The sequence below is a fragment of the Parasteatoda tepidariorum genome, chromosome 4 (assembly GCF_982258835.1).
Source record: "Parasteatoda tepidariorum strain Cologne lab strain chromosome 4, Ptep-v5.0, whole genome shotgun sequence".
Classification (NCBI taxonomy): domain Eukaryota; kingdom Metazoa; phylum Arthropoda; class Arachnida; order Araneae; family Theridiidae; genus Parasteatoda; species Parasteatoda tepidariorum.
The window spans coordinates 72750285-72763377 of NC_141758.1; the positions used below are offsets into that span (position 1 = coordinate 72750285).

Sequence of the window (13093 nt, forward strand, 5' to 3'; positions counted from 1 at the left end):
AACCCTTAAAATTTAAGTTTCCCTACAAGCAACTCATTACAAAACACTCTCAAAACAATACGTAACATTTTCATCACAACTAACATAGCTTTTTTGTTAATTTTTATAAAACATCAAGGTCTTTAAAATTACACATAATAATTGATATCTTGACTAGCAGCATAATAGAGCACAACACACAATCAACAATCGGTAATTGAATTTAACAATAAAGTCTTTTATAAAGTAGTCGCAGTTATTTATGTAGTCCATCAATCCAACACAATTTGTAGCAAATCAGTTTGGATTTATATATCACGCTTTAATCATCAACATTATGATTGACTCGTTTTTTAAACAAGTTTGCTACAATGTTTGAGCTTCAGGTCTATATTCCTTTGAAGATCTGAAATATGACTCCTCTATATCTTTTATTACGATCAATATGTTTTCTTTGAGCATGAAGTTGGTTTATATTCTCAACGTTGTGAGCTGCAATTTTGAAAATAACTAAGAACGATGCCTGATTATTATCACTTTTGGATATAAAACGTTTTCTACAATTTTTTTTTTCCTTTTTTTTTCCAAATAAAAAATAGGAGTAAAACATCCAGCCTGTTTGATCTTATTTTGGCTGTGCTGTGGTATTTAATTTCAAATCAGAATCACTAGTCAAATAAATTCAAAAATCAATTTATTATTTACCTAAAATAAATGTTGCTTATTATTCCGTTTTCGGCTAAAATCATTTTATGATGATTAAGGCTTTTGTACAGCAAAAATATGATTAGTTATTTCAAAATTATAGCTCTCTTTCCTTTGCGCTACAACTTCAAGAGTATTCTCAAATTTTCAATTGCTCGAATCGTTTAAATTTTCTTTAGTGGGAGCTGTAATGCCCAAATTTGGAAATCGAGTGTCAATTTTTAGCTTCTGTTTTCGGCCCGTCGACTGTCCTTGCAGGTGGGCTTTGTTTACCGACAGGTGGCGTTGACGACGGAGACGCATGGTTACTAGATGAAGATGTGCCACATGCTCTGTGGTGATTTTCCCAGTCTTTGTGTTGGCAAAATGCGCCACAATACCGTGCTATATTGCAACCAGAACAAGTTTCATTTGCTTTCCTTCCACAATTCCAGCAACTCTGAAAAACAAAGTTGGCATTGAAATTTCAATAAAATGATAGTCATATATCTAAATTGTACATGAATCATTGATGATTCATGCATAAATCATGCATGCTGAATCATGTATGAATCGTATATAAATCAATTTTTTATATTTAATACTAAATTGTACATGAATCATTGATGATTCATGTATAAATCATGTATGAATCATATATAAATCAATTTTTTTATATTTAATACTTATGTAAGGTTGTTCTAAAAGATTGTAACGGTAACATTAGTTTAGTAATGGTATCATCGGTTTAGTAAGGTTAGTAATGGTAACATTAGCAAGTTTAAATGTATTAGTTTACATTTGAACCTGCTATCTTCTCTGCATACAAACTCATATCTCCCAAACATATTTAATAGGAAAACGGTGCATTGAAGAAAAGTATTTCTCCCAATTTTGACGGTTAGCAAAAGATTTTATTTATTTTTCTTTAATATCTTTTATAGTTAAATTTAATCTGTTAAGCAATAAGAAGTATTTGTTACGTCTAATAGATTTATGGGAAACAATTTAAAAACTTTAATTCGGTTTATTAAAAATATTGTGCTTTTTAGCTTAGGTTGCATATGTAGTTTATCATGTTTGAAATGTGCAGCATATAAAAAGAATTTTTTTTTTGTATATTTAGTTTGTAAATCGCTTCATCCATGCTTTTTTTTAAATTTAAGTGTTATTTAAGTGTCAGTGATAATTTAAATGTCAGTGATAAACTGAGAATAAGGCAGTGATTTTGATAATTTTCATATAGATTGATAAATGTCACCAAATTGGCGATTTTTAATAACATTTAAAGTATTTAAGTTATTTGTCCATTCTAAAGCCCAGATACTTCTTAGCGGCAAGATTATACATCTAGTTCAAAAGCATCGCATTGCTTCAAGTGGAAGGCACTTTTTCTTTCCCTTGGCGACAGATCTTCGAAAAACAGCGTTAAAGGGGAAAAATAGGGGATAAAGTGATTTCTTTTTTACCTCCGTTGATTCATCTTGATGATTGATAGCTGCCATGGTTTCCTCCGCCGCTTGTCGTCGTGCTTCCGAAAGCATACGTTCAATCTTCGCTCTCTCAGCAGCCAGCAGTTCAGTTGCTTTACTCTCTGCTGCGCTCACTGCTTTTTGAAGTTCAGCAACCGCTTGACGTTTCACCTCGTGCACAGCATCTTCTGGTAAGGGCAATAAAGAGGACGTTCGCTGGCCTACAATTCCTTCAGCTGCAATGATGTGCATGATTAGATTATCGGATGAATGGTAAATGTGCTATTAGTAACAAGCACACTTCTATTAATGAACATTAGGTATTTGCAAAAACTTTAATTCATAATATAAAAATACACTTTAATATGATTATTTTAAACTCCTTTTTAGAATACATAGAGATAAAACTTATTTGTATTAAAAGGCACGATACCATCTGGCAGTAAGTATGTAAAAACGGGCTAGTTAACAACAAAATCAAAAGATATTGGCAACTGAGAAATAACGGTAGGTGGTTACACATGGTAAAGGGGTTGGACAGTGGTAGGAATTTTGACGTGTTCCTTTTGACATTAAGCAATAGGAATGTTCCATTAAAGTTCACATGATTTTAAATTCAAATCTGTCAACTAAATTGCTTTTATGCAATACAAGAAATGCCACAATCAATATTACAATTGAAATATTTTGAGTTTTATAGTGCCATAGATTGAGCTATATTTGGATGGGTTGTTTTTATTTCAATGTACATTTAGATCAGTTTGATTTTAAAAAAAAAAAAAAACAGAAAAAGAAAAATTCCTTAATAAAAAAAAGCTTTGAAAGTTTGCTATTTGTTAAAAATTTTAAAAACTAAATGATAAATATTTTCAGATTAACAAACTTATACAAAAATTTGAATTTACAAAGCTATCTGCGAATTCTGTAAAACATATGGCATAATTCTCACATAGAATCTTAGATGCACACAACAAAAAAGTCCTGATATAAATCAAAAAATCATTTCATGTTTTACACAATCAATTATTAAATTTCATTGAAAGAACATGACATTATACAAGTTTTAGGAAAATGAGCATAATCATTTTATTTAAAACAGTTTTACTTTATGAATTCTAGAATGATTGCAAAGGCTACTCTCTAAGTAATCAAGTTTGTTTCTTTGCATGAATGCATTACAAATGGATAGGTACAAAGCGGAAAAAAACACAAGACCCGGAATAACTTCTTCTAATGATCTGATTTTCACGTAACTGGATTCATTCTTAATGATTTAAGGGGGGTGACTTCAATTTTACTAATTATTTAGAACAGCCAATATTTTAAATAACAAAATCAGAACAAAAAGTACTTTCTCTTAATAAGCATATTTTTTTTACCCTTAAAACATAGGAGTAGGGTAGCCGCAGACTGGAAAATATTATCCCAATAGTCAGGAGAGAGATCATAAGCGTAGACCCCTTATTGTCGATTTCGTTTTTTTTTTTTTTTTTTTTTTTTTTTTGCGATTTTCGCTCTATCTCGAGAACTTTTTAAGAAAATTACGAAAAATTTTGCACACAATTATAAAATCCCTTTTTTCAAAGATAGTTCTATGTAAAAAAATAAGGGAAAATAATGAATATTTACTAAAAGTTATGTTTCAATTCATGTCATGATTCCTTAATGTTAATTTAATTTTTGCTTTTGCTAGTTAATTATTATGAATAATATTCATAATTATCCTATGCATTCTTCAGAATAATAAGATACAACAACCAGGGATCCGTCCAGACATTTTATGAAAGGTCCGTTTTTGTAAAATTGTGAAAAAATTACTCGTAATTTGTGAATATAAAATAAACGTTAAGTCACATTCTTTCAACCAGGGTCCGCTTTTGTGAATTTGTGCAAATAGGGTCCGTTATTGCAAAAAAACTTTTCAATGAGTTTTTCGATTGTAAAGACATACAAGATTATGCTCAACACTGCAAAATTATAATCAAAAGAATTACATTTTAAAAAATAAACAGCAATTGCAGTTACTGAATTAGCGATGCAACGTGCAAATATTTGGTATTTAGCCTATACTGCTGAACGCAGAATATTCATTTCGGACGAATAAAGAAAGAAGCGTCTGCCGAAGACAAAATTTAGTTCGTTCACATCTGTCTTTCTCCCCCCCCCCCTTCCTGGGAAGGGCTTATTCGATTAACAAAACAATAATGAAGATAAACAAATTCGTGAAGGGTCCGATTAAAAGATAAAATTACTTTGTGAAGGGTCCGTTTTTATGAAAAGATATTTTGTGAAGGGTCCGTTAACGGACCCAAATTTCTTCTAAACAGACCCCTGACAACATTAAACAAAATCAAATCATCAAACATAATCTCCAGCCAGTTAATTATTATGAGCAATAATTAATTATATAACTAACCTCATAAAAAGGAAAACATATTATAACAATAAGTACACCGTCCTTACCAGGCCTTCTCCTGACATCTTCATTTGATTTGTAGTGTGGCAATATGTCCGCCGCTCTCTTTTTGATATCAAATTCAGTTCCGTCAATATGCCTGCTCCTCCATAGGGACACATCCTGCCTCTCAGAGTAACTTCGGTGTTGTAATATTGCAAGCGCCCGTTTTGTTTTTTCAACCATCCCCAGTATACAGTTTAGCATCTAAAAAAGGATCGAATGCCATTTTGATTATTGAAATGAAAATATATTTCGTTATTGATCTAGACACAAGTTATAACAGAGGTTAAATACATTAAATAGCAAATATTTATAGTTGCAGTAAAAATTACATTCAATAATTACATTAAACATATAAAAAGATGAAACAGATAAACTTAAAATTGTGGGCTGTTTTGAATAGACCTTCAATAGAGATTTTAAGAATTGTTTTAAAAATTATGTCAAAGGAAAACTATCGACAGATGTCGTAAATTGATATTTAAGTTAAGAAAAAAAACATTTCCTAGCTCCACCTAAGTATTTGAGTCAGAAAGAACAAATAGTGGATTAAAATAATCAAAAACCAGATTGGATGAATCCTAAAATGTGAAGATCTGATTATTAGATCAAAAGACATTTAGGATGGGCCATTTTTTATTTTGCTCACTTCACAAAATCACGATTAAATTGTATTTTGATAGAATTCTATATTTTCAAAAAAAATTATTATTTGTCTAACATGATTCTTTATTAAAACAGCTTTGATAAATTTATAAATCATCAACATTTTCGAGCTCCCATGAATAACCAATTCCTCACTTGGTGTTAATCATCTTCTTCAAGCTAAATATTCTATTAATACTACTCCAAAATTTTCAAACTATATTCCATACTTAATTTTAACCTAATAAGATCATTAGGCCATTTCATTAGTTTTTGGATGTTTTGTATCATTACTTATTTAGATTTTAAAATTGTGCGGGTTCAAATTATATATAGTAAAAATATGGTGTTTCAAATCATAAATAGTAGAAATATACTGATCTAAATTATACAACATCTTGTAATTTGTTTAAATACTTATTGTACAATTTTCTAATGTACAAAAGATTTTAACAAAGTCAAGAGATTTGAATATTTCAAAATTGCATTTAAAGTAAATTTTATATTTCAAATTTTATATATATATTTCAAATTATTATGTTAGATAATGAAATGCAGTTTTAAGAAAATTTTGGTATAGTTTCCCATGTTAGTGTTATAAACTATGTCCTTTTAATAAAAATAATTATATTAAAAGCATTTATAATATTTTGAATATAAACAAAGGAAGATAATTTTTTTTTCTGTATACAATGTACTCAGTATGTCCATATTAGTCATCCAACAATGACAAAAAAATATTAAATTTAGTTTAAACTATTTATGAATTATTATACATCATAAGTACGAGGTCAAAATAGGTAGACAATATGCATAGTCAAAGTAGATATTATAGCATTTATTTAATGTATCAGTGCATATGAAGATAATTCGCTTATGAAAAAAAAATTATTTAAATAATTTCATCAGCAAATACTCTCTTTTAAACTTTAATCGTGTTGTTTAATAATTCTTAATTAATAAAGAATTTCAGATCAAAGTCTTTTTAAACTTTTTATGAGTAGTATATTTTAATAAAAAAAATATTTCACTTGTTAATTATTATTTTTGTTTCGAACTTGTTTGATCAAAATATGTGAATATAAAACATTTTTAATTTTTATAACACAATAAAGTGTTAGTCAGTTTAAGTATGAATTATTACTTTGAAATTCATATTCAACGAAAACATCATGTTACATTAATATTAATAATAATATCATAGCAAAATAATACAAAATAAAATAATTTTACTCTTAATTCAATTTGTAGAGTTTATTTTATTCTTTTCAAAACGGGAAAAAAATCAATCCTGTGCATTTCATACATATTACATATTCGCTACGTTATACATTAAGTAATATAATCTGCATTATATTGACTAGGTTATATTACATGTAATGTACATACGTTACGTTATATTACATATAACGTTATATTACATATAATGTAGATTTGTATTGTAAAAGAATAATCTAAATTTTACATCAAAGAATTTATCTCGAATCAGCTTCAACAAGATACATAAATAAGTTTTCCACCATCATCATACATCATATGAAATAATTTTGCATAATTCTTATTTTACCATTATTATATTTATAAGTATTTTAAAGCATAAAATTAATTCTATCTTACCGTATGTATGTTTTTCCATTCATCTTCCATATCCCTATCATCAGGAAATTCGCGATGCACTGAGCCTGGAAAAAAGGAATATGAAACGTTGTAATAAATGTGTGAGTAATAAATATAAATTATTTCATAAAATGTGATTGAAAGTTCAGACTTGCTCAAAAAATTACATAACTATTTAAACTTCTTGTTGCATGAAGTTCCTTTAACTCAAGGTATGTGGCAAGCCAAAGAAAGGACCTCGCACATATCTTAGGAAATTTTATTCTCAGTCAAATTGACTAAAGCTTTAATGCGTCGTAGTTCAAAACATTCTGATCAAAAGTTCTCACTGACATAAAATCCGAAAAATGATTGTTCCCCAGATACGAAGCCTCAAACATAAATAATAATTCTCAGTTCTCTAATACCGTCACAATATTAGCATTAATCAATGTGCATGCACAACATTAAGGTTGTCGGATTGTCGATTTAAGAAATTAGATTAAGTAGTTGTAAAAGTTAATATCATTTCAGAAAGTAGCTAACATTTCTTCATCACGTTCACCTTAGTCACTGTTGCACGATGATGGTGCGATTTACGTTGATGGTGCAGTAAATATCTTGATTGATGTAGAACATTTGTGTGGCAGGAGATTTTCAAAAAAAGTCAACAGAAACTTGTTTTACTTTTCGACAGCTAGGAATGCTCAAAACCAAATAGGATATTATCAGACATACTAATTATTTATTTGAATTAATATTAAAGCTGATAGCACGAGCATTTACTAAATCAATTTCAATAAATTTATGATTCATATAAATATTGACTTTTTAGAAGTTATTGTGATTCAAAATTTAGAATCTTACCCACTTAATTAACATTTATCCTCGTGTTCTGTTTCAAACAACATGAAATTTTAAATTGCAAGCTTAGAAGCTTTATTAAAACTATTAATAAACACGTGTTCTACGTATACTGCAAATGTTTTTTAATTGGCACTTGTAAAATGCACTTTATTTTACTGATCAAAACATTCAAATAAACTTTTGATCTGAAAGTGATAAATTTCTTTTGTACGTTAATAAGATGCATTTAAATAATGTTATATAAAACCTATCCAAAATTAAACATTTTATTTGTAAATGTTTCAAGCAAATATAAAACCTAGTTCATTTTGGAATTAAAAATTTCACTGATATAAAGTTTGACGAGAGGGGGACATAGGGTAGTTTCATTGCAAAATCATGTACACCAATGAAATTTGCTTATAAAATCAATCGCTTATTAACATATAAAATTTAATTTTAAATAATGAAAACATTAAAAATCTAACAATTTGACAACTTGAACTCTTTTTTCTACAGGATTTATCTTATAATATGTTTAAAAATTATCCTAAGGGACGTTTGTTTTACAAAAATTACTCGTATCTCAATATAATAATTGTATTTCAAAATGGCAAAATAAATGTATCTCAAAATAGCAAAGTAAATGAGTCTCAAAATAGCAAAACAAATGTATCTTAAAATAGCAAAACAAATGTATCTCAAAATAGCAATGTATCTCAAAATAGCAGAATAAATGTATCTCAAGACAACAAAATAAATGTATCACAAAACAGCAAAATAAATGTATCAAGATAGCAAATTGGACCATAAAAAAAAATTTGTGCTGAATACATTGCATAACATTCGGATGAATAAAAAATGTAAAATAAGAACAATTTGAATCAGACTATAGACAAAGTTAAAAGCCACAGAACTCTGCATTAAATTAAATTAAGAACAGAAATGTTATAGAAATTGATATAAATTCCTTTACAATCATGTATCAAACAAACAACTAAAATTATAATGATGCTTACCGTAGTAAGGTCTGCACAACTCTCTGTCATAGCGATCGTACCTCTCATACCTATCTCTTTCTCGGTCTCTATAGAGGCCTTCTTCGAACCTGAAGTTAAGACTAGGCGGTAAATGATTAGGAGCCCCTGCTGGACTCATTCGAGCTCCTAAAGTAGGACTGGGCAGTGTTTGTTGGCGTTTTGCGGGAGGTGGCCCGTCAGAACTGTTATCTGAGTAACCATTTTCCCTTGATCGTCTAAAAAATTAAGTATTTTTATTAGCATAAATTTCTTTGTTATATTTTTATTATTCTATAACTGCATAATTTAATGTATCCAAAATGCTTTAGCTTAATTTATCGCCAATATATAATAAATATCATATATTGGTGACATAATAATAATATTAGAAAATAATAATTATTATGATATATTCCTTTAATATAAGACTTTTCGTAATACAATTGTATAAGTTGCAATTTATTAAACGCAACTGCAATTACCTATTAGAAATTACGTATTGTATTCGCAATTATATATTATATATTACATTGCACTGATGTAAAAACAAATTAAAAAGTATAAATAAGCAAGTACTAAAAACCCTCAGTTCTTGCTTACATTGTACTGAAACATATAAATGGCTATTTCAGTACTTTGTGATCTCTTTGCTAATTTGATACGATTTAGAAACTGTTTGTAAAACCATATATTTATATTACTTTGTATTGAGTATTTCTTTTTATATTGAAGTAGAAGCTTTATTTGTTATTAATACAGAATTATTTATTTATAAAGTTAAATAAAAAGCAAATTTCATTGAAATATAAGAGTAACTAAAAATTAAAAGGAAAAAAAAAAAGAATTTACTAATCTTACAAATCTTTCAACATCAACTAAATTTGGCTCTGATAATAGACATTTAAAAGGTAATTGATAATCGACATTTAAAAGGCAATTGTAGGTTTTTTCCTTTTTTCAGACTGTGGAAATCAAACACGCCTTTTTATTCAGATAATATTAGCGGGGCAGGAAAGTAATGCTGTTTCGGCGCATTAAATATTCGCTAGTTTTAAAAACCAAATCATTTTTTCCGATCCCTTTCGATTCATTATTGATTTAAAATAAAATCTGAATAACAAATATCAAATGCACCGAAACGACATTACTTTCCGGTCACCCTAATGCAATTTTTTTATATGCAGTTAAATTAATATAGAAGTTCATATTATTGTGCTATTATCCGCAGTACATTGCTATGATATTCTATGTGTGGAAATGCTTAAGACTTTCTCTTCCTCCTTACAGTTTTAACTCCAAGTCTGTATTAGTCACGGTACTTAATTTCAACTAAGAAAATTAAGCCTTATATAATTTTTGGGTTTTCACGAAATGATATTGGGCAAAATATTTCCATTTTCATGATTGTTTATAAGATATCGACGGGAGATTTCAAAGTTGTTCCTTATGCCAGTAATGACACTGTAAAATACTCGGTAAATCTTTAACCAGTATTTGATGCAAAGCTCATTATCCTAAAGCTTAGCTAAATGAAAGAGCATTTTATTTTAGTGACACCAGAAATTGTGAAATATGATGGTAAATATTTCATGGAGCAACTGACGGCACCAAAATTTGATAAAAGACAAAAAACTTTTACGTGACTGTAAAATGAACGATATTTGTTTACAACGCCATGTTTTCTTTGCAACTTGGTTTCGGTGTATCAGGAAGACTTATGCATGTCTTTTTCAAGTATCAACTTATTTAGGTACGTAATAGCTTATTTGACTTAATTAAAGTTCATTTTTTTCATGTTGCCTTTTTAAATTTGGTTGGCGGTATAAAATGTCAGAAAATAACCTACTTAATGCGTTAAATATTTTTGTTACGGTAAATATCTACCTTGGCCTGCACTTGAGAGCTTTAAAAACACCTAATAATTTACCTAATAATACCTAAAAAATTTTGTTTCTTCAAAACAACTATTTTTAGTGCAAGCTTCTACTGATATTTAAAGCTAAGGAAAATACCAAAATATGGTGAAATTGAGTTTCATTTTATGTAGCCAGCAAATTAATTAATTCCAAATTTGCAGTATTTAGGGGGAAAAAATTCTAAATAAAGCACACTATATGTAAGATATTTTGATAAATTGCTTTGATTTTTCTCCGCTGTTAATAGACCAGTTTGAGAAAAAAATTCTCCTAAGTATATTGAGTGCTAGAGGAAGCGTGTTAGAGGAAAACTTTAAGGATATTCTAATGAAAATTCAAATTGTTAACAATAGTACAACTATATGGTATGCTAATAGTATAAAACATTAAGTACTTCTAATAAATCTTTGTATACGTTGGTTCAAGTTATAGAGATAAAAACAAAAATCTCCTGATTTTTTTTTTTTTTTTTTACAATAATCACACATTTTTCACCTTTTAAAAATTCATCAAATAATCTCTTCAATTGTTCCTTCTTACTTATTAGAGTAAAAAATAAAAATTAAAAAAAAATTAAAATGCACCAAGGAGCTACATTACAGATCCTTAATTTATTCACATACGCCATACTGCAAAATATATATTAGTTAAAACGAAAGTTCGGGAAACGTTTGAGTACACATATAAAAGTAGACTGCTGAGTTATAGCATTTTTATAAAAGTATTAAAATCAATGATTATTTTTTACTCACGTTTCAGGTGGTGTTCTTCGTTTTAGAGATTCTTTGGCGTCTGTTTGGAAAATTTCAAATGGTTCCCCGCTTGTATGTGATCCTGTATCAATGATCAGTTGTTCGTGTTGTCTGATGTACTGTTGAGGTGTTTGTTTGGCGATGCGAGAAAAATGAAGCAACTCTGCGTGCAGCAGTGGAAGGTTAGCCTAAAAAGTTTATATTCAATAAGTTAAAAAAGATATTTCGATATTAATGGTATTTAAGGAAGATATTTCAATATTAGAGGTGCTTAAGAAAACTATTTTTTCATAAAATTTATACTTTACTAAAAGCATTTTAAATCAATTCATATCTTTTTATTAAATTATTATTGCTAAATATTTTTAAGAAATTTCAATTGATTATTACAAATACTCCATTATTACTTACTTTTTAATCTATTCTACATGATTGTCAAAAATATTTTCCAATTATTTTTTTAATAGTTTTAAAGAAACTTTAAATTAAAATCAAAATCAATTAAATTAAAATCAAGATTTTATGACAATAATTTCATCAGTATTTTCCAAGAACAAACTTATTGCGCAACACTAACCATTTTGATTTACTTTTTGTATTTAACTCTTAAGAAAATACAATTACAGCTTTCAAATACTGATGACAAAGGATATTTTATTTACCAAAAAGTGTTACAAAAGTGTCAAAGCAATATACAAGGTGTTCCGCAAGGACCACTCTTAATAGATATTTTTAGAATCCCTATCCAAAATCAAAACAAATGGTTTATACATTGGGTGTCACAATTCAACATTTAATCGAGGAAAAAATAAAAGTGGTATCAAAATTTTTCAATAGAGGAAGTACAGTAGGGGAAGGCAGACGTAATAAACATTAAAACAGATTGAAACTTGGAGGCGATTTTAATAATCGTCTTCCAACTCTTCACTGTTTCCTCCCACCATCAAATCTGTCTTGTTGCTGATTACTTGGGACTTCCTGTACTGTGATTTGTCAGATAATACCTTTCTTTTGTCCTTCGATTAAATGTTAATTCACTGCCCCAATGTCCAATGTTAACTACCCCAATGTATTTTTTTTTTCATTTTCATTTTCAAAAAGAATTTATACATTTAATGCATGAAAGTGCATATGAATTGTAATAATAACTATGAATTGTAATATAATTATTGTAATACGCATTATTTATGAATTGCAATAATAACTTAAAATCACAATTTAATCAAATGCTGAATCAGAAAAAAAAAATGAAAAAATACTGAATCCGAAAATAACAGTGGACTTTATGAAACAAAAATATTATTTAAGCATTCCTGATTTAAGTCATTCAAAGTTTAAAAATTTATAGTCAGCTTTGTTTAAATTTATCCATACCTTCAAAAATGGAACGACAAATGGCCTTAATGGATAGTTTGTTAGATCTTGAACTTTTTGATGAAACTCTTCAATTGAAAATGTTGAACTCTGAAAAGAAAATAATTTCATAATCTGGGAAACATATAACCATACACAAAATTGATAGAGTGATAAACTAGTATTTGATTGACGAAAAATATATCATTGTTTAATATCAATAATATTCCTTAGTAAATTGGTGATTCTGTTAGAGAAAAGTTGAAAAGTTGAGGATATACACAAGAAAAATCCTTAGAAAAGCAAAATAGCAACAGATTGATCTGGAAATTAAAAAACGCAAATTGATTGGTCATGTTCTACGTAAACCTGA

The 13093-nt window shown here is 28.3% G+C and overlaps 1 protein-coding gene across 4 annotated transcripts in view; it reads right to left on the reverse strand.

Moving 5' to 3' along the window:
• Nucleotides 1-314: 314 nt before the first annotated feature.
• The window catches only part of LOC107442892 (protein CBFA2T1), a 91982-nt gene continuing 79203 nt past the window's right edge, over nt 315-13093 (reverse strand). For all 4 annotated transcript variants that reach the window (XM_071182428.2, XM_071182430.2, XM_016056571.5 and 1 more), the window contains exons 4-10: nt 12742-12831; nt 11368-11555; nt 8700-8935; nt 6856-6920; nt 4599-4797; nt 2133-2371; nt 315-1123 (exon numbers count right to left, since the gene is read on the reverse strand). In XM_071182428.2, coding sequence (XP_071038529.1) covers nt 899-1123; nt 2133-2371; nt 4599-4797; nt 6856-6920; nt 8700-8935; nt 11368-11555; nt 12742-12831 — 1242 coding nt within the window. In that variant the 3' untranslated portion in view covers nt 315-898. The remainder of the gene's footprint in view (nt 1124-2132; nt 2372-4598; nt 4798-6855; nt 6921-8699; nt 8936-11367; nt 11556-12741; nt 12832-13093) is intronic.